The 25,579-nt window shown below is 38.8% G+C and overlaps 1 protein-coding gene across 4 annotated transcripts in view; it reads right to left on the bottom strand.

Moving 5' to 3' along the window:
* The window catches only part of LOC108246542 (unconventional myosin-Ic), a 90,000-nt gene that overhangs the window by 23,060 nt on the left and 41,361 nt on the right, over nt 1-25,579 (bottom strand). For all 4 annotated transcript variants that reach the window (XM_025010078.2, XM_017434147.3, XM_017434146.3 and 1 more), the window contains exons 4-24: nt 22,350-22,548; nt 21,200-21,280; nt 20,765-20,944; nt 18,671-18,769; nt 17,021-17,131; nt 13,520-13,591; nt 13,241-13,360; nt 12,932-13,005; nt 12,230-12,335; nt 10,128-10,208; nt 8,968-9,059; nt 8,750-8,844; nt 7,720-7,766; nt 7,552-7,632; nt 7,021-7,126; nt 4,629-4,746; nt 3,607-3,720; nt 3,385-3,461; nt 3,210-3,278; nt 3,030-3,114; nt 2,374-2,533 (exon numbers count right to left, since the gene is read on the bottom strand). In XM_025010078.2, coding sequence (XP_024865846.1) covers nt 2,374-2,533; nt 3,030-3,114; nt 3,210-3,278; nt 3,385-3,461; nt 3,607-3,720; nt 4,629-4,746; nt 7,021-7,126; nt 7,552-7,632; nt 7,720-7,766; nt 8,750-8,844; nt 8,968-9,059; nt 10,128-10,208; nt 12,230-12,335; nt 12,932-13,005; nt 13,241-13,360; nt 13,520-13,591; nt 17,021-17,131; nt 18,671-18,769; nt 20,765-20,944; nt 21,200-21,280; nt 22,350-22,548 — 2,167 coding nt within the window. The remainder of the gene's footprint in view (nt 1-2,373; nt 2,534-3,029; nt 3,115-3,209; nt 3,279-3,384; nt 3,462-3,606; nt 3,721-4,628; nt 4,747-7,020; nt 7,127-7,551; nt 7,633-7,719; nt 7,767-8,749; nt 8,845-8,967; nt 9,060-10,127; nt 10,209-12,229; nt 12,336-12,931; nt 13,006-13,240; nt 13,361-13,519; nt 13,592-17,020; nt 17,132-18,670; nt 18,770-20,764; nt 20,945-21,199; nt 21,281-22,349; nt 22,549-25,579) is intronic.

The following is a 25,579-nucleotide window of genomic DNA, read 5'->3' as shown; positions in this document are numbered from 1 at the left end:
AACATCAACACTATATATCAAAAATACATGGGAAAGGGAGGCGAACATAACACTAACGGAGGAGGAGTGGCTAAACATCTGCCAAATCAACTCCACCACCACCAGTTCAAGACTTTGGAGGGAATTTTCATGGAAGAACATGGTTAGGTTCTTTATAACCCCCAAAAGAACATTCTCTCAGACCGGTAGGGCAGTAACTGGGCATTGTTGGAGAAAATGTGATAATGTGATGGCTGACCACTTTCACATATTTTGGGGCTGCCCGCTGATTTATCCCTATTGGTTAACTATAGTTAAAGAAATAAAAGTAATACTTGGTTTTGAAATTGGGCACAATTTTCAAACTATGTATTTATGTAATCTACCAAATGAACTCAACGTTCAAGATAAGTATCTTTTGAAAATATTATTGATAGCAGGAAAGAAATCAATAACAAGAAGATGGTTCAGCGGGAGCCCACCGACTGTGAGAGACTGGTCAGCCACGGTAGAAGAAATATGTCATATGGAAACGCTTACCTTCTCCCTCAGACTACAACAGGACAAAATTGAAAAATATTGGTATAAATGGTTTATATATAAGAACTTGAAAGTAAGTTGAGTGTTATTTGTACATTACTCGGGGTGAAAGATGTGAGGGGGTGCTGGGGGGGATGGATGGGACTTGGTAAATTTGGACAAATCCCTTACCTGTTGGACTCTTCATGAAAATCTATGTACATTGTAACCTGTTTGCCAAATTAGTGTGTGTGGTTTAGGTATTTTGCTTTGCTGTATCCCTCCCTTGGTGACCTATTTGTTCTGAGTGTCGTTTGTTGTTCTTTTTGTGTTTTTTACTTATCTCTGTAAACTTTTGTGCTGTATAAAAATGTAAATCTGACAATTAAAAATAAAGTATAAAAAAAAAAAGAGGAGGATCATTACTGGCAATGGTGTGAATGGAAATGGAAATCCTGCTGTGTTTGTTAAGACAACTATTTCAAATAAGACTATGTCATTCCTTTACAGCTTTTAAGTACCTAAAAATTATGGCCTGTCAGGAAAACAATTATTTAAGGTTCAATGATCCAAAGTCGTATATATAAAGAAAAAAACTTTATAAATTTGGATTGAAGGTGATCAGATTGGATAAATGTTCTTTAAGTTGCTTTCTCCGGGTGTTTTGGTTGTCAGTCATAACCGCAACAGTCAAGTTATATTTCTCGTTTTTGAATACCTCAGAGAGAGCATTGGTACTTTATTCCCCCACTTCAAAGAGCTGGTACAGATGATATATAATCCCTTAGCTGCCCATGATATATTGTATTTAAGCACAATTGTTTGGGGAACACTTAAGTCTTTGGGGCAAATTTTAAAAGTTAAGTCACTTTCTGTACAGGTTTCATTTAACACAAACACACACATTAATATATCATGAGGTTAGCAAGTCATCACATTTTTTCGCAATCCAGACAAAATGAGAAATAAGTTCTTTTTGTTAGATAAGTTCTTTTCCACCATCAGATGTGTATATTTGTGAGCAATTTGAAAATATGAGAATTCAACCTGCCATTCTTGTTATAAAAGGGCAAGTCTGTACAAATGGTAGAAGTTTTACTTTTCCTGCTGACGTTTTGTGCTTAGTGAAATTGTTATATCTTGTGTGAAGCTCAGGTTTCATTCAGAAGATATAAGTTAATTTTATCAGGTCGACAAACCCTCATATCTGCGTTCACAATGCTAAACTAAAAGAGAAAGTTTATTTTCTTCTGTCAAATGTTACCAACACACTGCAGTTACTTATACACTGCTAAATACTATAGATGCTAAATGGTCTATTTAGCCTATTGTTTGTCATAATATACTTCAACAATCATGCCCACCCACCACCCAACGGCCTACAGCTCATCATTACTAAATCTGTTTGTACACTCAGTTGCACCACAGCTTTTCCACATCGTCTTTGTTTTGATACTTTTCCAACAGACCAAACTCCGTAGTCTTTTTGCACTTATGTTGAAAATAGGGGGTTGTAAAGTAGGGCAAGATCAGCTGTATCCCATGCATGACCTCTGTAGAGAATTGATGACAATGACACTGTTCTGTTGCACAAAATAAAATGTGTTTGCAGCAAGGATAGGACAAAATAGCATCAGAAAGTTTTCATGTTTTGGTATCTCTAATGTTAGAATAGATTTACTGTGAGAAGAAATAACAGTATTATAATGTGGTAAAATCTTTACTGTCCCAACTGGATGTGTTAACACAGGACATTTTAAAACAAAACATGAAATATCTTTGGTTTATACAGTTGGCAATAAATGACAACCAATACAAGAATCAGTAAGTTAGCTTTTTCATTCTGTCTAAACTCAGATGAATTCAGACTCTCACCTCAGTTAGAGCAGCCGGAGGTGTTGGCCAGCTCTTGTCCAGGACATTCTTGGGCAGATTCTTGCGCAGCTTCATCAGGAAGGAATAGCGCACATAATCCAGGAAGTACTCGTTCTCTGGACAGCGGTCTTTGTGGCGGTACATGAAGCCTTTGATAAACCTGAGGAAGAGTCAAGAAGAATAACTAAATGAATTTAAAAACTTTACACACTCAATAAAGCAGTGGTTTCCAAAGATTTTCTTCTGGGCCCCCCTATGGATTACAATAAAATCCTGTGCCCCCCTCCCCCCAATATTCAACTTTGCTCTCATCAATACATTTAAAAAAGGCCTCTGTGCAAAATGGGGTCAAAAACCTGTCCATTATGCTTAGTTAGGCACTGTTTTTTTTTTCCCATTTCATTTCATTCACGAGCCCCCCCTGCAATGGCCTCACACTTTGGGAACCACTGCAATAAAGCATGCAGAGGTTACAGTTCAAAAGAGAAAACATGACCAAGCTACACTTGAACATCAGGATAAACGAAAGAGAGAAGTAGGCAAATGAGATGTATATCATTCCCACCCAGCTTTGTGTGTGTGTGATATGAGACACACTTGCTGTCTGAAGCAGTGTACAGCACCACCTGCTGGTCAGTCTTCCATATAATCCATACCTGCGTATTGTGTTAGCAGCCTGCCGCCTGCGCTGGGCCCTTCTCCTAGCCAGGATGCCCCTCCACCATGCCTGGACTGCAATGGCTGCATGAGACAGCAGACAAACACACCAAACCAAGATGTTTAAATTGTTGCAGTCTGGTTGATATGTTAGGTGGAGGGAAGCAGTAGCTCCTCACCTGAAGTTCGGAGTTTTTGGTACTCGGTTTTCTGGCTGTAGCCTCTCCATCCTGCCTGCAGCTTGGTGGCTGTGAGGAAGCAGAGATAAAAGGAAATAAACCAAACCTGCAGCACAGCAGGTGCTGAACAGAAATATAGGAACAATCCTTCTTGACGTGACTAACTGACTCTTACCAAGACTATGTTTTCTGTTTTCCAGTGCATCCTCGGTGGCAAACAAGGTCTTTGGGAACCGGATAAAGATTTTGCTTCTATACGATGATGAAAAACAGAATACATCTAAACATTTAAGCTGTCATTTTAAGCCTAAGTGCTTGAAAACAGCACAGAGTCACAAAAAAAATATGTCTCATCAGTGGATCTGAGACCTGTGGTATCTTTATGTGTGTTGCTGACCTGCCCAGTTTGTATTCCTCAGGTTTGTACCCCAAATGTTTGACCAGTGTGGACACTCCGTCAGCCAGCTTGCCCTGCCAGTTAGGCCACGTGTCTGGACACAGAGACTTGTACCTAAACACACACATCAAACACCAGTTAATACAACAGTGGTTGATAAAAAAAAACTCCTTTAAGTAAAACAACTGGCTTAACTCATGATGAATATCAAAAATTCAAAGAACATGGAAAATCAACAATTTTCCATCGTCTTAACAGTCCTATACGAGGATAAAAAACAAGCCTTTTAAAATTAGGAAAAACTGCTCAGATAAAACAAAGATGAAATAAAATCCCTGCTGGCTTCAGGTTTAATTTTTGAAGTGTTTATTTTAGAAATAAATGTGATCGCAAGTCTCAGAAAAATGATTTTATGATCACCTATAAAACAAGACTGCACACCTTTGATCTGTAGGAGGAAACTGGAGAAAACCCATGCATGCAGAGCAAACACCAGTAAACGTCTCTTACTGTCAGTTCACCTCCTACACTCTACCACTAGGACTAGCTTAGTGGCCTAGTGGTAGAGTGTCTGCCCAGAAACTGGAGATCGTGGGTTCAATCCCCGGCTGGGTCATACCAAAGACTGTGAAAATGGGACCCATTGCCACCCTGTTTGACACTCAGCACCAAATGATTCCCAAGTGTGTCACTGCTCCCTCAGCGAATGGGTCAAATGCAGAGAACAAATTGAACAATCAGTGGGTCTTTCTTTCTTTCATTTACCTAACATGACTGTCAATCTGTACACCTGTCTTATTAGGTGAGTTCAGTTACAATGAAACCATCATAATGGCAGGATTTACAGCTGGACCGAGCTGCAGTCTCGGACCCTCTGACTGCAGTCAGAGGATGTGTATTTATTAAAAATAAGAGAACTGTTTGCGAAATGAAGTTGTGACAACCCATAGTCCAATAGGACAACTAAACCAATGTGGGCTTGTACAGTGATAGAGAAAATAAACAGACAAGCAGCTCATCACCTCTGCAGGAAGACCTCATAGCGCCGTCTGTAAGCAAAGCCGGCTCGCCTCACCCTCAGATTTTCCATCAGACCCAGGTACTTGACCTGGTGACGGATCAACACCTCGTCAAATCGAGCTGTAACAGAGGAGGGGATCAGGGGAACATGTCAGAAGGACTAAATGCTAAGCAGCAGCAGTAGGAGGGACAGAGGACAGAGGAACAGTGAGAAGCCAACAAAAGGCTGAGTGTGGACAGGGACAAAGGCTGGCCCAATACAGTGACAAGCTCACAGAACGTCACACTATGACGCCTGATACAGCAGAAAACTCACTGTGGGTGACAGCAGCAGTAACAAACATTAGTTCACTGAAGCTCCTACTATGATGTTTACAGGAACAGAAAAGTGAAATGAATCTCGTTAAAACGATGAAGGTCCAGAGGCAAAGGCCTAGCATTCCTTGAAGTAATGAATACCACCCTCTGCCGTTCATGCCAGAGTTTTAAACAAAGATCATCTTATGTAGAGAAATTACGAAGTTGTAGCCATTTTGGTAAAATCTTGAAAATAACATTATGCATCTAATTTAGGTTTTGTCTATCTTGGACTGTACCTAGCTGATTCCTTAAGCTTGACATGTCTGTAGCACAGTGGTGTCCAGTCCTGGTCCTGGAGGGCCCGTGTCCTGCATGTTTTAGTTGTTTCTCTGCTTTGAAAGACCTGATTCAAATGATTTGAGTGATTACCAGGCTTCTGCAGAAGTCAAAGACCTGCTGAAGAGCAGGGAAACATCTAAAACATGCAGGATAGTGGCCCTCCAGGACCAGGATTGGACACCACTTGCTGTAGCACATCCCCAGATTCCCAATTCTTCCTAACTCCTCAGATTTTTTTTTTATCATTTAACTTTTTATTGGCATTTTCTGCATCTGTTTGTATACTTTGTATGTAAACATGAACAATTCAATTCAACATCATATAAAGTAAAATAAAATATACAGTAGTAAAATAAGAGAACCTTTGCTTGGGAGCTCTTCTTCTAATAGTCTTTTTATCCCATTCAGTTTGTCGAGTTCTTTCTCGATTTTTCCTTGCTGTCTTTGGTTTTAAATAGTGTCCAATTCACCCACTTTTCTTCCATTTGTGTTTGCTGTAGTCTCAGGCAATATGTCAATTTTTCCATTATGCAGATTTCTTCTATTATCCCAATCCATTGTTCATGACAAGGGGGGTCCAGCTTTCCCAATTTCCTTGTAATAGCTTTCTTACTAGCTATTACCATTATCTTGATCAAATATCTATCCTTTACTCTTACGTCTTTCTTTGATATTGTTGAAAATGCAAGGATACAGTATCCTGCTGCTCATAGGAATATCAACCCAGTATACTAATCCAGTAGCTACTTTAGTTTTGTGTACAGTTTTCCAAAATTGGACTATTTTAGGGCAGTTCCAAAATATGTGTGAGTGGTCTGCTTCCACTGTTCCACAACATGTCATGCCTGTGCCCTTACACCTATTCTTGACTTTAGGCGTGATAAAAAAATCCTATCAGATTTTTCCAGGTGAACTCCCTTCATATTTGTGAACTGGTTGTTGTCTAATTGTCACATTAAACTCTGATTCCCATTTTTCTTTTATATACTTAGTTGAGTGCTTACTTACCATCATTTTTTGGTATAAAGTAGATATGATTTTAATTTTTATTCCATTGAATAAACTTACCACACCATTCACTTCCACAGAAGGATCCCTCCTGATTTCTTTCTTATAGCAGTCTTTCAGTTGTAGGTATCTGTAAAATTTGTGTTTATCTAAATTATACTTGTCTTTCTTTTTCTGGAAACTCTCCAGCTCCCCTTCTGTATAGTATACCATGCTGTGACCCCTCTGTTTACCCATTGTTTGTATCCTTTATCATATATTGCTGGCTTGAAATCCCTATGATATGCTTCTTATCTGAATACTTTCATTCCTTTTTTTTCAACTCCTCTGATTTTGAAGCATTTCTGCAACCTCTCCCTTTACTGAGAGGGGCAATCTATTTGCTATATTTAAACATTTTTACCCTTTCATATTTTGCTAATGGTACAGACAAACACACACACACACACAGGGGACAAAAACATTTTTGCTCCCCTGCTGCCTTGGACAAATGATAAGAACACAGAGTTTGATACACAAACATTGTTCTAAAAAAATTAACTTGTGCAATGTAATTAGTTTAACCATTTCAAGCATCACACACATCTTTTTGTAAACAGACAAAAAGGCAAATGTGAATTTTTGATTCAGATTTTCTAAACATTTTAATATTATTGTGCAAATAAAATCTAAACATTAACTTCTCAACATTTCAAATTAGATGTCCCAGCTACACTGCAGACAGAGAAGCAGGACTTTCCATCTTACCTGCTTGTTTGGAGTCATTGGGTTTGATGCAGCGGACGTACGATGGCTCCTTAGACATGAGGATCTCCATGAGTTTGGCCAGGCTGGCTTTGAACTGGGTGGCTGCCTGGAGGGGCAGACACAAGCCAACAAAAGGTAACTAAAAACCGGTAAGATGACGTGAACAGGTGCCAGAGGGAATGGAGGAGAGACTCAGAGCAGCGGAGAGAACAACGATGTGAGGAGGAGGAGGAGGAAGCTTGAGAAGAGCTGTGTAAGCAAAGAGCTGGCTCATGTAACTAAACACTGGACTCTGTGTGAAGGAGAGGGACATTACCAGCCTGGGACAGCATCTGTGTGTGTGTGTGTGTGTGTGTGTGTGTGTATGTGTGTGTAGGACATTCCTTAAAGAGTGGGCAGCTACAGAGAATCCCCATCAAAACACAGAACAAACACACTGCTGTTAGTTGTGGTTTGGGAAAGTGTGCTGGAATAAGAGTAGGAATAAGCAGAAAAAACTTCAGACATCAACATGTTTAGAGGGTTTCTCACAGTGTCAGGACGTTTCTTGTCACTCAGCTCCTCCCGGTCAAAACACTGTGTCAGGATCTTGTTCTCCGACATACACATAACCTGCAGATCCAAACGAAACACACGTCTGAGCTCAGAATCACTCAGTAAAATACAGTTTTACAACAAGTTCTCCAAATCTAATCTGACCTCTTTTAGGTTCCTGAAGAGGAGGTCATTGTTCTTGTCCAAAAATCCTGAGTGAGAGAACATGCAGTTTCATTAAGAAGCTCAGAAATAGTCCGATACTGATGCAGCGCCTTGAAAACGTATTCATATCTGATCAACGTTTGTCATGTTACAACCACAGACTTAAACGTATTTTACAGGGATTTTAAATGACAGACCAACACAATGCATTGTTTATTTGTGCTGTGAAGACCTCAGATTTTTATTACAGAATGTGAGTGATCAAACAGCATCATGCAGACCAAGGAACACATCAGACAAGTCAGGGATAAAGTTGTTGAGAAGTTTAAAGCAGAGTTAGGTTATAAAACAATATTCCAAACTTTGAAGATCTCACAGAGCTCTGTTCAATCCATCATCTGAAAATAGAAAGAGTACAACACAACTGAAAACCTACGAAGACACGACCGTCCACCTAAACTGACAGGATGAGCAAGGACAGCATTAATCTGAGAAGCAGCCAAGAATTCCACGGTAACTCTAGAGGAGCTGCAGAGATCCACAGCTCAGGTGGGACAATCTGTCCCCGGGACAACTATTAGTCCTGCTCTTCACTAATCTGTCCTTTATGGATGAGTGGAAAGAAGAAAAGCATTGTTGAAAGAAAGACATAAGAAGTCCTGTTGGCTGTTTGTTACAAGCCATGTAGGGACACAGCAAACATGAGGAAGAAGTTCTGAACGTTTTGTCCTAAATGTAGATCCCTATATGTGGGGAAAAACTAACACTTCACATCACCCTGAACACACTATCCTCTCTGTGAAACATGGTGGTGGCAGCATCATGCTGGGGGATGTTCTTCTCCATCACAGAAAGGAAAGCTGGTCAGAGTTGATGGGAAGATTTATTGCTGAATATGAGATATGAATACTTTTTCAAAGTACTATTTGCATCTTTCAGCCTGATTTATGTACATTCATTTTGACATCAGACCAACTATGAATCCTTCACTTTGCCACAAGGCAGCAAAATCAGATTATATATCACACACCATTGACATTGTAGTTGACATCTCCGGCGTAGTGCAGCAGTCGGAACTCCTCTCTGCCCATTATCTTCCGGGTCTTTCCATCAGCCAACTTGTGACTGAAGGGACACACACAGAGTATAAATTTATAAATCAAACAGATCAGATTCTGACATAACCCAGCTGTTTATGTTTAAACCTCTATAAGACCAAACTGGAAGTGGCCGAGCCATCAAACTAACGTGACAAAGTGAGGGTGTCCTCCCACAGTGTTCTCCAGCTTCTCCAGGAAGGTGAAGTCACTGGCATCACCGGGCCTCAGACACTCTTCATCCTGGGAAGGAACAACAGTGAGTAACAGTAACAATTGTTTTGCTCACAGGAGGAAAAATAGATTTATTGTTTCTGCCTGGATTATGCTGGCAAAGATTCTCTGTCATCCAGAACATGGTAAATCCAAAAAAGGTTACAAAAAACAACTGGGCTTCTATTCTGTACTTAAATAGAATAGAATAGAGAATAGAAAAGGCTGGTTTTGGATACAGGCAGATCCATGGAGACTCTGAACATTCAGATGTGTTCAGAGTCTCTATAAGCAGCTTCACTTTGGATCTACTACACTGAAAGGTTTCTGTTTTTAAAGAGCTATTTTTCTGTTTTCATGTTGTAAAGCACTTTGAACTGCCTTGTTGCTGAAAAGTGCTATGACTATGAAAAACACATTTGATGTGCCAAGCAAAGGTGTAATTTCCAATGAAGTTGAGGAGAAATGATTCCACCTGAAGCTTCAAATACTCTTCTTTTTTTAAAACATGAATTTGGTTTTGTTAAAATTTGCCTCACATCTCAAAATCTGCTACGGAAATCCAAGTCAAAAGTAAAAGTGCCAATAATCAAAGCTTCAGCCGATTTATGAACTGCTTTTTTTCTACTTATGTTCTCACCATCACAATACAGAAAAAATGAGCCTAAGTCTCCCTAAATAGTTATTTTTAGTCACTTTATAGTTGGAAAATGACCCTTAATTTTAAGGGCTCTCTTCTGAATTGTTTTTATTTATTTATTTATTTATTTTTAAACATAAGTTAGATGTTTTAATTAATTTGCTGAGAGTGAAAAAGTGTAAAACACATGTCACATGTTCTCAACTTGAGTGGTTTTAAGTTTGAGGTCTCTGTACTTGCTGAACTTGAAAAGCAGTAAACACTTTCTTTGTCTGCATTATTTCAGTTTAAAGAACACTGCCATCTTCCCAGTCTTTGTTAACCACTTCAGTAATTATGCTTTCATTATAAAGAAACTAAACAATGACAACAGATGGTATGTGGTCTCCTTTCCGTCTGGCCTTGTTGCTGACATTTAGATAAGAAGGATGTGAGGGAGTGTTTGCTTGTCTCCTCACCAGGATGGAAATGATCCCTTTAAACTTCTCCTCCACCAGGTCGCAGATGATCTTGTTATTGAAATACTGGACTGGTTCCCACTGCAAACACACACACGTTCCTATGGTTAGTGACTGTGTGGACGTTGTTGCCACAATGAACAGAAGTGAACTCACTGTTAAAAGACATCAAAAATAAAAATCAGGTCAGAAAGAAAACCGTGAACAACAAGCCTCCAATAAATAGTCTGTTTTAAAAAAACTGAATGTTGATCAGAAACGATGTGCCATTCAGAGGTACCTCTGGAATTCAGTATTGAATAGCAGAGTATTTAATAATAACCAGATGCTGATAGGGCAGAGACCCACTGTTTACTCTCAATGGAAAAAAAAGATATTCATATTCCAGATGAGACTGATGGTGACACTGGCGTACGTTTGTTTCAAGACTTGAAGGACTGTTTTGATCTTCCAGGTATTTTTACAACTCAGAGCTGTTCTGAAAGACAATAGGATAACCACTCATTTTAAACTTGTTATAAACAAAGGAATCTAAAAACATTTTGTCATATTTTATTCTTTTCCACTGAAGTCTATGTACAAAAAGCTTTTTCTAAAAATATTAAGGAAAGACATCTCAACATTGACTTTGATTGGGGAAGCAATATGGAAAACTGTTCTGTTAGCCTCACATAATTTAGATATTCAACAAATTCATTTGACATATTTCCACAGAACTCACTTTACTTCAAGAAAACTTTATAATATAGGAATTCGAGACCCTCAATGTACATTGAACTCTCTAGAAACCTCCTGATTCTACCTTCATGTTTTGTTACTGTCCATCAGTTGCCTGTTTTTAGCACAGAATCTCAGCCCAGGTGACAGATGTTTTCTTTGACTGTGTCTGTAACTGTACCTACTTTGTTGTTGAATGACTTCTCACACCTGTCTGCCCCACTTTACCAAGAAAGAATCATTCCAGATGGGCTCACTGCTGCCATTAGATGGAATAAGATCAAACTCATAGTTACCAGCTGGTTACTCGCATTTCTTGGTATAATTTAGCTGAAGGCATCAAAGAATGAAAAATTTTCTCACATTTAACAGTGAGGACAGTTAGCTAAACTGCTGAAAAGCTTAACATTACCCTACACACATACAGAAATTAGATTAGGTGCATATATTTGTTTGTGACTGTATAAAGTATATGCTGTAGAGATGTATGTATATGCATATGTAGGTGTGGGTGTTTTTAAATATACAATCCTTTTTAGATGAATAAACAGGTCCCCTTCAGTTTCACATTTGATGGGACTCATTTTATATGTACAGTATACCATTTTAACTGTATATTCTTGTTCTTACTTGTTTCTCAGTGATGTCATGATAAATAATGAAATAAATAAGCTGGATGTTGACGTGAAACTCAACAAGACTTTTCATGATCGAGGTTTGAGTCACCCACAGAATCCCAGGAATCCTTGTACACAGACAGACCTCTCACCCACTTGTGTGTGGACACACACACACAGGCTGAATGTTAGCTCTAACAGTCGCATCATTCCCACAGAGCTGACAGAGGGAGCGGCCCACGGTCCTCATGTCACATCATAATGGGCTCTTTGAGAGGTGAAGCCAAGTTTCTCCCACAACCTGTTTGTTCCCTGAACACATTCATTTACATTACACTGCAAACAAAAGCCTTTTGTTCCAGCAAAGCAGCACAAAACTACAAAAAATTGATGAATAGAAATGAGAAGCAGACAAAAGGGAGAAACAAAACAGAAAATCAAGGCAGGGATCAGGAATCATCCCTCTGTTCTGACACTGTGAAAGGTAAACAGGTGTAAAGAACTCATTTCTCCCCTTGAGGGAGATGTTTTGGACTTTGTGTCCTTTAAGAAAGCCCAGCTGCAGCTGTAATCACATGAAAAGGTCTTTGCAAAGTGAAACCCAGTCTGAGAGCAGAAACACAACGTCTGAGTGACAAATTCCCATTATTGCACAATCTAAAACGTTGTAAATCAACATGTTTATGCCTAAAAACTCATCCACACTCTCCATTTGAGGAGGGGGTGGATAGAGAGGGAGGGGTAATAGGGTGGAGAGGGGTGTCTGACCGTGATGCCTTCGGCCTCGTACTCCTCCTGCTCAGACTTCAGCGTGAGCTCAATGAAGAGCTGCTGCAGCTTCTCGTTACAGTAATTGATGCAGAACTGCTCGAAACTGTAACACACACACACACACACGTCAGCTGATCTGATGCACAGAGGTAAAGGGCTATTGATGTGCACTGAGAGTGGGGTTCGATGGAAATGTAACGAAGAGTTAATATCTGTTGTAGCTAACCATTTAAATAACCTCACTTTGGAAAAACAGTTTATTCTGACTGGACCGACGAGCTAACAGTTAGTTCAAATGCACTTTGAGACTGATGGTGATGTAACTAGCCTTATTAAACAGTGTTTGAATTATCCAGTATAACATTTCTGAGCCTGGACCAATCCTTTGTGGTCTTTACTCCATTCAGCATAGATCTCAGTTCGTCAGTCCGGTCAGAACTAAACTCATTCAAAGGGCTATTTACAACAGGTAAGACATAAACTGTTCATAACCCTTTTGCAAAAAACACTTTGAAAACTTTGAATGATCACTTTGAGAGCTTTAAGACTCAAAGTGTTTTCTTCACATTCGTGCAAACTCACTTATATGTTGAAGTAGAGCTCAATGGGTAAACTCAAACTAGAAAAATTAAATTTTATGTTCAACTAAAGACAAAAATCTGTAGTAATTCATTTGGAAAGAAGTACATTTTACTTTACCTGTTGTGCTGGAAAACCTCAAAGCCATAGATGTCCAGCAGGCCAATGACAGAGTAATTCTTTGAAGAGTCATCCTGGTAAACAAGAGAAAGACTCAAATAAAAGAGAGAACTTAAACCCTGTTGGCTTCTCAGCAGTACGGAAAAAAACCAAACAAAAAACATGTATACCTATCCAATTATTTTTCTTGTTAATGCTGAGGGCATTTGTGAATTCTAATCATTATACCATGGAGTGACCACAAGGTGGAGCTGTGCAGTAAGAGGATGAAGAGAAGGTTTGTGATGTTTGGGAAGAAGCTCAGTGTACCTCGTATGCCAACGATGTGTTGATCTTGTTAACCAGCCAGGTGAAGGTACGTCCGTAAACTGCTTTAGACAAAGCATCCCGAGCTGAAGACGCCTGCTCCAGGTTGAGAGGGCTCACAAGCTGCTCACACACACACACACACACACACACACAGACAGAGGTAAGACAATAACAGAACTTCACGGAGCCGAGATGTAATATTGTAACAGACATCACACAGACAGGAAATCTTTGTATCCAAACACTTATCACACACTGACAGTGTGTATCCACACATACCTCCTCTCCCTTGGCAATTATCTTTTTGTGTGTGAGTGCCTCTGTCAGCGCTGTCCCATTCACCCCTAATAACTGCAAAAGCACAGCAACATTAAAACACACTTCACCGCCCCTCCACTAAACAGACTTAAGGCCTACTTATAATGGTCTGCCAGGAGATGCAAGGAAGGAGGCTTGGAACAAATCAAATTTCATGTTTTCCCTTGAGATTTATTTGTCTAAATGTTGACTCAGCGTTCACAGCTATTGTTTTCCTGTTTATAGTTTCTTCCACACATTTTTTGCAAACTTTGCATACTTTGTGCCAATTTAACTAATTTCATATCAAAATGTTTGGCTCGATCAGGATTAGTGTACCACATATATATCAGTGGGGGCTGGTGGAGTTTTCTCCAGGGGGGGACTATAAGTCCAAAATACACATATACCAAAACATAAGGTATCACACCTGTGTATTTACATGAATTAAAACAACAGAAGCAACATTGTAATGTACATATAAATACACAAGTGCTTCCTGAACACCAATACGTACAAAGACGGAGGTCTCTCAAGGCACAAGCCTGTAGGACACATTTAGCGTTTATAAGACCTGTTTTCTTCCTTATTTTTCAAAACTTTACCGGAGAAAATACGTCAAAGCTTGTTTTATAGTGAGAGCACTCACTACGTCACGTATTCTGAACGTACAATATAACGAAGATCTGATGTCTCACTCCGATTAGAATTCAAAACCCAAACATTTTAACAGTTTTTAGAATAAAGTTTCTTAAACTAATTATTAACTATGAACTTATTTATTACCTTTTGTATGTAACTTAGTCACGTAATGAACTTATTACTGTCTTTGAATAAAAGGCAGCTCACCTGCGGCTCAACTTTTCAATCAGGCAAACTTTATGACAGACGGATGTGACGTCACCCCGTGGCGGGAGTCCCATGCTTCGGTGGCGGGAGGCGGTGAAATGTAAACACAGCTGCATTCAGCAGCTCAGGGCGCAGGAGAGAAGCGCCCAGAACGGTTTTATCTCTTGTACTGAAGAGGAGCTACTGCGCATGTACAACTTTTAACGAGAGTCTGGCCCGGTCCCAATAGTCGCCCTCCACCCTACGCCCCTGTATGAAGTGTGTACTCAGTCAAAGTGCACAGAAGGGTTCGTGTGCGCAGGTTACAAGCATGCAAGAATTGGGTCAGTACAGGTTACGTCATCGACTTGCACCTCTGCGTCATAACCGCGACATCCAACATGGCCGACTGGTCACTGTTTTGGTATTTTAAGAAGGTGCCAGTACGATTTTCAAAGTACAGTTTAGGTATTTTTGCTTTACAAAGTCATTGCAGGAGATATTTGGCTGTTCAAATGTGTTTTGTTTTGTCTTGTTGAATACGGAGCAAAGTTTGATAGTCTTCACACCTGTACAGCAAAGTAAACAAGAATTATTTCAATACTTTACATTTTAAAACTGATTTTTTGTGACAGACGCAGCTTGCTCTGTCACCACTACCATATTTCTGCCGTTTAATTCAAAACCCTTTCATTGTCAATAAAGATAATTAAAAAAATGAAGCGTCACATGCAGCGATGAATTGTGGGTAAACACTTCGCTGAAGTCCGCTTGGATGCAAGCTTAACCGAAGGCCGGATGTAGTACACAAAGGAGGCGGGGCTAAAGAGCACTCCAGAGAATTGGGACACACTACGCACTCAAACCCTTCAGCATGAACGCACATTTGAAGGACAGGAGGGTGGAACGAGGGTGCAAGTGCAAGTATTGGGACCGGGCCTCTATGGACAAAGATTTTTGCGCCCCGGGGCGGAAATACGTCACTAATCAGACAACGTCGATGAACATAACAACTTTACTTATCATTAACTATAAAATATTTATCTTACACAACTAAAAATACATATACATATATTTCGAAATATTTTTATTTTTTATTTCATTATTTTATTTTTATTTTATTTTTTTACGTCTTATTCAAGGTAATGTGAGTGGTGGGGCGGCGCCCATGTGCCCTCTATTGGCCAGCTGCCACTGAGATATATATATATATATAATGTAGGTGAAATATATATATATATATATATATATATATAAAGTCTTCTGAAATCTACTTTAGCATAGTGGCTTTATTTTTATCTTCTTAGTCACTTTTTAACTTTTAGCTACAGTCTTGCTAAGTTTAGCTTTTAGCTACACTTTTGTTAATTTAAGCTTTTAGCTATGATTTACATAATTTTAGCAATTTTTTTTAAATTTTGCCATAATTTTTTTTGCTAATTTTGGCTTTTAATTACTGTTTGGCTAAATAAAGCTTTTAGCTACTATTGTGTTAGTTTTAGCTTTCACCTACATTTTTCTTAACTTTATATTTTAGCTACAGTTTTCATAACAGTAGCGTTTAGCTACATTTTGCTAGTTTTAGCTTTTGCCTATTGCTTTGTTAAATTAGGCACATTTAGTTATTTTTGCTTTTAGCTAAACTTCTGCTAAATGTAGCATTTAACTTAAGTTTTTGTAATTGTAGCTTTAAGCTTCATTTTGCAAGTTTTAGTTTTTAGCTATTGTTTTGCTCATTTTACCTTTTAATTACTGCTTTGCTGAATTAGGTTTTTAGCTACTGTTTTTGCTAACTTTAGTTTTTAGCAGCAGTTTTGCTAAGTTGTGATGATTTTAGATTGTTTTAACTTTATCAATTCAGGTACTTCAGTCTTTAACAAATTTGAGCAGTATTCAGCACTCAGCATTCACACTGCAGGGTTTGTTTGTTTTTTTAGAAAATACAATTTCTCTTGTTATTACTCATGTGTGAATATAAAAAAAAAGTTATATTTGCCAACAAGGAGGAGTCTACAGAAGATAAAGAGGGCTGTTATGGCTATGAGAAAAATACAAATATTAAAAAGTATAGTAGGAAGATTTTCATTTTAGAATCATGTCTTTTATCCGACTTATTAAAGCAAACTTAAGGAAATTTCCTCATTGAAACGTTTTTATAAGATCAAAATGATTGTCTGTCAAAGTCAAAATGAATTTTTCAATCAGTCTAAAAGGGGTTGTGAAACCCTTCAGTAATGATATTATCATAGAACGTTGCAGCATCTAAACACTTCTGATGATTAGTTATCTCTAGCTGCAGTGTGGCAGGTGATGATATGGGTATCTGAGAGGTGGAACCATGGCAGCTACACACAGGACCAGTCAGCAAGGGGATTTTTATGTTGAAGGCCATAAAAATGATTGAATAACTCAAAATTTCTGATAACAGCCAATTTGCTACTGGAATGATGGTGGAGCGATCCACTATAACCCAATCATCCTTCTGATTTATTGACAGAAATCCTAAAACTCTTTTCATCTCTACCGTGTTTGTATTCTTCAACTAAATAAACTCAACTTTAGAAGAAAAAAAGGGAAAGTGTGCATTTTATTACAGCAGATTAGTGAGCTGGCCCTTTTCAGACTTGTATGTGAAGCGGTTGTGTTTAGTCTTACCCTGGCCAGGTACTTGATCTGTATATCCGAGGTGATGCAGGCGTTGCCCTCTTCCTCGCTGTATTGCACATTGCCAAGGTGAAGCACGCTGGCAATTATGTTCAACAACTCCTGCACAGACACAACACAGGAGGAGGCAGTGAAAAACAGACCAGCAGGAGGCTGGGGAGAGACAGACGAAGGCAATAAAAGAGAACAAAGTTTAGGGATAAAAGGAACCGCGCAGTAAAATTGAGGCTATCTTTATGAGCCGCTTGGAGCAGAAGAAGAATGTAGCAACCTGCAACACCAAGTCTCCACAGACGGGCTGCACATTGCACACACTCACACCTGTTGTTCCCTTTCTGAGCAGCTTTGGAAGCAAGCCCAGACTCATGAACATGTAGGAAGACTCCCACGCTGAGCACAAGTGACTTTTAACTATATAATAACAGCTACGTGCACAATTCTGTCTAACAAACATCCGCAGTCGGACAGAAACAGCCTGAGGTGCGCACACACACACACACAGACACACTGCTGCAATGAAATATTACCATTTATGTAACAGCAATATTTATGCTTACATTTGTTGATCTTAATATTTTAGCAGTAATTAAAATCTATCTGCTTCATGGAAATATTCAGTTGCTCATGTCCCAGGAGTTTTTCCTTTCCGGTTTACTTAGATAGATAACTTTTACTAATTGGCTTGCTTCACTTTTTGGCCCAGATTCACCAAAAACACTCCGCGTCTGTTTTTGCACATCATTTGCACCTGATATCTGTTCCTCCTCAGTATCATCTTCATAAAGCAAGTAACACTACTTATATGCTGGTGCAAACACACCCATCAAGTTCATGTAAAAGCAATCTGGGGTCTGTTTGCGTCAGATTGTATAATCTAAACTCAGTATCTGCGACTGTTGGAGATTACTTGGAGAAGGACATTTGCAAGGGAATCTCCCAAAATGTCTGAAAACGTTTGCAGGAGGTTTTCCAAAATGTATTCTTTTTTTTATTTATTTCTAAAGGCTGTCTTTATCCACACAGAAACATCAAAAACAATCCAAAAGGCTGTAGTAATTATGCCAACTACTTCCTGTATGTGCCACTGTAAAGCTGCCACCAAAAACAGGGAACAAAGCAAGAGGATGCACATAAAGGCTACATGTCATGTGCAAAATGTAAAGATCAGAAGGTGGGGCTATGACATCAATATTTTAATAAGTTTTGAGTTGTCTATGTGAAAATTCAAGAGTGGCATTTCAAGATTTTCACTTCGTTTTGAAAAAATACCATTTTGGGCCTCCTAAAACACTGTTTCCGTGTGAATATGATCAATTTTTGTATCCACAAAACCCATTCCTGTATGGACTACTTCTTAGAAAATGGTATTTCATGAAAACTCTGAGAATGATACACTTTTTGCCTTGAAAGTTATTTACACAAATTTTCCACTAAATGCTGCACATTTAAATGAGAGCAAACTGTAACGGGACAGAGACAACACTGTTCAGTTTAAAGTGCAAATCTCACTTTGAAGGGGTTTTGTGAATTAGACGAATTCAACTAATATTAAACCTGAAAAAGGCCAATGAAGTTTTCATTATGTCCTGATATTTACAACTTGAGAGTCTAAAGAGGATCTCCTCACTGTACAGTCCTCACCTCCACCTCATCGTCACTGAAGCCAATCACAGTCAGGGCCTTTCTCACCACCTTCCAATCACTGCGGTCATTGATGGAGCTCACTTTGGGACAGTTACCCTGTACAACACAGAAATGAAAAATAAACAAACAAACAAAAACTGACATGCTTTGTACATGCTTATTATTTCCATCTAATTTAGCTTTTAGCTTTCACAATGTTCAACCCACAAAGTTGGTGATGTGTAAATGACTGTATAAACACCTACAACTGTGTGAGCTGAGCCCTTCTTTAGACAAACAGATGGATGGTGTTCTTGTTTGGAGGCTGCTGAAGGTGTGTGCGTGTGTGTGTTAGTCCCATGAGTCAGTTCTTCTCTGAGGAAAGCCCCTCTCGCTGCACTGAGAACCAAATAACATGAACTCCCCCTGGGACACAGACACATACTGATGAGACTCTGGTTAGAGCTGCTGATACTGTTATTAACTCATGAATGTGCTGAGCAGCAGCAGGAACACAAATTATCGCCCGCTGCTGAAAGGCGAAGGACGATGATAATATTTTTTACCTATGTCTCTGTGTATGGGTCGGTGTGTCTGTCAGTTAGCGAAATATCTCCTGAACAACTGAACAAATGTTATTAAAACTTGGAGAAAGAAATTAAAAGATGTGCATGTACAACTTATGACCTCTGCAAAAGAGGTTATGTTTACAGTAGTGTTGGTTGGTTTGTCAGTCAGTCTGTCTGTTGGAAAGAATGCTTAAAAACTTAAACAGAGTTTGAGGATTTTTTAAACAAATGTTTGGGTTGTCTCAGAAAAATGAATATATTTGGTGGTGATCTAGATCACAAACCAGATCCAACAATTTTTTTTAACCCTATGACCTTGGCAGCTTTCCATGTGCTTCTAGTTAACTTTTGGAGTAAACCTGATTCAAGATGGCTGACACAGTAACTGACCTTAAAAACACAAAATGGCTATAACTTGGTGAAATGTACAAGTATTGAGTTAAAATTTGGTGTGGTAGTACTGAGACTGACCCACGGCACATATTCTAAACACTAATGGACTTTGTTTAAAATTCTGCCATTAACTGTTCAGAGTAAATTCTCTGTGAGCAAATATCTCTTGAACCACTGAACAGATTTTAAATGAAACTTTAAGAAATCATCAGTTTTACATCTACAACTGATTATGGGCAGCTGTGGCTCAGAGGTCAGAGCAGTCGTCCTCCAATTTGAAAGTTGGAGGTTTGATTCCTGCCAGCAGTCGCATGTCAAAGTCTCCCTAGGCAAGACACTGAACCCCTCACTGCCTTTAATTTGTGCCCCATCAGTGTATGAATGTGATCTAAAGCACTGATTAGACTCCACAGAATGTTTTATTCAGATTAGCTTTGTAGAGATTCTGTGCTGTGTGGATGGGTAAATGAAGGCACAGATTGTGTTGTAAAATGCTTTGAGTGGCCTGGTTGGCCAGAAAGGTCCTATGTAAGTACAGTCCATTTAACTTTTAGAGCCAATCCAGTTAAAAACAGTCACCTCACTCAAGTGACCTCAAAAACCACAAAAATGGCTAAAATTCAGTCAACTTCACAGATGTTGTGTTTAAATTTGTTGTAGTAGTAGCTAAGACTCAAAACACACGCTGTGTGTCCTACTGATTGTGGAAGAGCTTTACTTAAAACTATAACCTTAACTGTTGGAATCAACCCTGTTTCTCCATTACCTAAATATCTAACTGACCACCAGACAGATTTTAATGCAACTCTCAGAAAGTAATCACTGGATGTACCTCTACAAAAGATTACCTTTTGGAGTTACCCCAGTTCAAGTTGTCTGCCACAGCTATCAAAATTAGCCAACACAAAATGGCTCTAATTTAGTCAGTTAAACAGATACTAAGCTAAAATTTGATGTGGTAGTACTTCAGAGTCATTCACAACACATACATTGATCACGTGATATTGCATGAAGTGTGCATAACAATATTTTCAAGGTCTGACCAAAACAGTTCATCAGAAGATAATCTTAGTATAAAACTCTGCATGAAAGGCATCCCCTCATAAAATATAGACTAGGCCTTTAATTGATACAAGTGTTAAGTTTTTACTTTGACCAGGTACTGGTACTGTTGAGTGTTCCTCTCCAGCCCGAGGTGTCTCAGCAGATCCTCCTCTCCTCCTTCGATTATCTGATAGAAGATGTGAAAGTTCCTCTCCCCGTGGTTCTGATGGACCACCCGGGACTTCTCCAGCAGGTAGTTGATGATGTGGCCTCCCACGGGGGCACCCTGTCGACGGGAGGCAGGCAGAGGGAAAGAAGAGGGTGAGGAGGAGAGGGTAAGGCCGCGGTACTGAGGTGTGATGCAGGGTTCACAAGGATATTTTGTTTTATATGGGAAGCATTCTGACCCCACAGATGAGGAGGAGGTGCTGGATCTTATTGTGTTAAGTTAAATAAAACATTTTTAAACCATCATTCTGCAAATATCTACAAGTAAAAAATATATAAAAAATTTAAATTGCTTGAACAGCCTTTTGCTCACCTTGAAGTCAAACTGAATGTCCATGTACTTGCCAAAGCGGCTCGAATTATCGTTACGCAATGTCTTGGCGTTGCCAAAGGCCTGAAGGGAGACGGGGGAGATAAGGGGAAGGGAGAGGAGGTTGATAAGTCATGGATTAAGAAACAATGACAACATCTACTTTCTGAAAAAAAACATGCAGAAAGACAGAACAGACAAAGCAAGTGGAAAGAAATTAAAGACACTTCTAATGAACCAAATAAGGTGCATCTGTCTTCATATTACGTTTCAACATCTCTTCAGCCTTTGTAATAAAAAGGTGTAAACCTCGACTGTTTCTCCAAGTATAAACACATTTATAGGTCAGTTCTTTTTATCACCCCGTCCCAAAAAGCAAAGGCAGGCAATAATGTTGTTGTGGCTGTTCCTGAGTCTGTCTGTTAGAAAAATATTGAAGGAACCACTTAACAAATTTAAATGAAACTTGCAGAAAGAAATCATTAGAATAACAACTACAACTAATTTGTTTTTGGAGTCAGTCCAATTTAAGATGCTTACCACAGCAAATCGATATTAGCCAACACAAAAATGGCTGTAACTCAGTCAGTTTTACAGATATTGACCTAATAATTGGGGTAACAGGAGCTGAGACGATTCCTGACACATTCTGAACACTAACCAATTCCACTAATTTTTTAGTTAATTTATTCAGCATTAAGTAAGTGGATTAAACTTTGTTCATCTGTTAGCAAACTATCTAATGAACCGCTGGATAGAATTTAATGAAACTACCAGAAATAATCATTCAAACTATATCTAGAACTTAATAACTTTTGGAGCCAATCAAATTCAAGATAGCCACCACAGCCAACTCGTGTTGGAAAACATAAAAATGTCTCTAATTCAGTGAAAGTTTTGTTTGAAGATTTGGTGTGGTAGCAGCTGTGAGTCATTCACAACCCATCCACTGAGCGTGACATCCCATCATATTGCGTGAGATTGTGCATCACGTTATTATCAAGATTTGACCATGTCTGACATTTCTCAACATGAAAGTATCTTAATCTGAAAGGAAAGTTAGGTCTTTAATAACTACTTTCTGTTTTCAGACAAATATTAAGATACTGAGTCTGAGCCAAACAAAACGCTGACGTGTGAGGGAGCGTCTCACCTCCAGCACAGGGTTGGACTGCAGCAGGCGGTCCTTGATGGTCTGCACGTGCTCGCTGGCTGGACAGGTGATGGCGTAGTACTGCAGGATCTTCTTGGACGCTTCCGTCTTCCCAGCGCCGCTCTCCCCCGAGATCAGGATGCACTGGTCTTTCCTCTCTGTCCTCATGGAACGGTACGCATTGTCTGCCACCGCGTAGCTGCAGGACGGGAGCCAGACAAATGATGATCAGCAGATCTGAAAGTCTCATGCTTAACCCTCCTGAAGCCCTCAAAAGAGGGAGAGACACAGAGAGGCAGAGAAACTCTTGCAACTTTGGGTCAATTTGACCCAAAGGCCATGGGAAAGTTAAGATCTAATGGATGAAAAGAAAGGTCTACCAATGAAGAAAATGTAAAAGTTTTGTATTAATAAAGAATAGTGTTAAATGAAAACTATATTATGTGAGGATCATTTAGTGAAACTGTGCATATAGAATAAAAGACATCTGAGGGTTTTTCTTTTCCTACGAAACAGTCTGTCACTTAGTTTATTGGGTACATGTAGCATCAACAGTACAGGCTGATGCCGCCATCCCTTCATGAGCTCAAATGATTTCACTGAATGCACCTTTATTTAGAACGAGGCTTTGCAATCTTTATGTTTAAAGAGGAATGGTAATCATCTTTCCCTTTTAAAAAAAGATAACATAGGGCATCAAAATCTACTTGACTCTTTAAGTAATTCTATGTTTATATAATATATATTTTAAAAAAAAGTGTTGTGTTGTGAAACTGTAGTTTTTTTTATTTAAGTGTTAATTTAAAAGGAAATATATAACTCTACAGAAGGAATTAAAATCATCTTGTTTAACTTGTGAAGAACTGACTGAGTTGTTTCCATATTTGTAAAAAAAAAATAAAATATATATATATATATATATATATATATATATATATATATATATATATATATATATATATATATATATCACACTTGGAGTTAAATTAAAATTGCAATGTAAAGTCTTAAAAATAAAACCACAACCTGTGTGTACTTAAACTGCTATATCTTTTATTAGAGGCAGGCCTTTACTTTTATTTTTTACATTCTTATTAGATACTGGCTGCATGTTTCTGCGGCACCATATTTCAATGCCTGAAGTTACTGGGGTTTCAAACCTGCTTGTTTTTCAGGAAAATAGCTGTAAAATTAAAGGCCAAGCATCAAGATCATCTTAAGTTACAGATAAACACACACACAGGGGCAAATAACGTCACCAGTTGACAATAATGAAAGTCTATTATATTCACTTATTTACCCCCTAAATTAATGAAACAGGAGCAGAAAAGCCTGTTGAATAGTTTTCTTTTAAATAACTGATGTAAATAAAGGAAAAATATGCTTTTATAAAAAACTTAATAATGTAAATATAGTAACAAATGGAAATGAACAAAGAAGGTTAAAGAAAATGTCTTTCAGTTATCACAGTGAGAGCAACACATAGCTATGATGATGATAATGATGATGATGATGATGTGTTAAAGAAAACATTGTCTTTGGAGCCTCCTGTTTGGAATGTGACATCTGATAACCCGTTTCAGTGTGTGAACATGTTGCAGTATCCTTATGTATCATAAAGGCCCAGCTTGTTTAAGTTACATTATCATCCATCAGCTCTGTGCCGTTATCACCACAGCTTTGTTGTTCCAGCATGTTTGGACATGTTTCTGACACCTGAATAATTGCTGAAAGATAATAAGCAGCAGCTCAGTGACATAGCTGCATTGTTATAGCTCATATGATTGCAGTGTTTGTGTGTGATATGGAAGGCTGAGAGGAGGGGGGGGTGTCATGCTTAGGTCAGAGGAATTCCCTCTCGTGGGAGGAATCTTCCCCCGTGGGAGGAATTTGCTTATTTTATTTTCAGCTCCATCTCTCACTTTACTTTCTCTGCTCAGCCAGCCTTCTCTGTTTGCTCAGGCCCGACTTTTTTTCCTCTCCCAGTGAGGGAAAATATTTGGCCACAAGCTCCAGTGCAGAGAGAGTGTGAGGCGAATAAACCCTCCAGTGGTTAGAGCAGAGGAAGATGGCTAGTAAAAGGTTCTGAAATGTTTAAATGTGCCACATTGTTTCAGTGCTGGCCTTCAGGAATTCCCTGACCGCTCCTGTGGCAAGCATTCAAACAAACATTCGGCACACAGCCATGACGTCTTTCTCACTCACAGTTTGACTCATCAAGAAAAGGACACTCAGACTTTATGAGTATTATGTCATTGGCCGACTCTGTGAGGGTGATGTGGAGAGCAAATATTCCCCTGTGAGCACTGTGAGGGGAACTGGGTCACTGCAGCACACATGGGTATCTCTTCTTAGCTGTCGCCATCCACAGTGAGGCAATGAAAATCAATCATTAAATCATTCTGAGCATAAATCCAAAATCTCAGCTTTAAAAAAATAAAATAAAAATTAAGTTTAAAAAATGGATTTTGCAGTGCTTTTATTTGGAAGGCGAGTGGTGTTTACGTCCTGTGTGCACACTGCTGCAGTCTTTTCATTGTCAGTGGAGTACGTGAGAGATCTGAGCTGCTGTCATGTTAGCACATGGTTTAAAAAGACCTGCTAGAAAATGTGGAGTTTATACCAAAACATGTACTTCTAAGTGTTTATTTACTGAAGTCAGTGGGAAAGTAATGAGCTTAGTTTGTGAAGAACAGATTTCTGTTGTTAAAGATCAGAACTTAAATCAGCATCATCAGACTAAACAGACAGAGAAGCTTGCACAGCAGAAGATTCACTGCCCAAACTGGAAAAGGAGGCCTTTTTACCAAGATTTAAACTTTCAGTAATGGAGCAGTCAATACTAGTTTTATTATATCGCACAAAACAGAAAAACAAACAAACAAAAAAAACAGTAAGCTGTTTTCAGATGTGGAGATTACTAAAAAGTGTTTGGAGGACTCTGCTGTATTCATGTACCCTATCAAACAAAAAAAGAGAAGAGTAGAATTTTCCTCATATGAGGAGGCAGCAAATCCTGAAACAGATCCTCTCACTGACAACCACCTGCAGTTGCCCTTCATCTACCATAAATTAGTGCTGGGCGATATAACGATACATATCGTGGGGACGATAGAAAAGTGTCTATCGTGATATATTTTCTTCTATCGTCTCTATCGTTTCTATCATAATTGTATCAATGATTCATGTAAATATTTCATAACGTAGGCTACGACGAATGTATTAGTGTT

Source organism: Kryptolebias marmoratus, linkage group LG2 (assembly GCF_001649575.2).
Source record: "Kryptolebias marmoratus isolate JLee-2015 linkage group LG2, ASM164957v2, whole genome shotgun sequence".
Taxonomy (NCBI): domain Eukaryota; kingdom Metazoa; phylum Chordata; class Actinopteri; order Cyprinodontiformes; family Rivulidae; genus Kryptolebias; species Kryptolebias marmoratus.
Note: the sequence above shows the minus strand (reverse complement) of the source record. Positions and strands in the feature narration are given on the sequence as shown.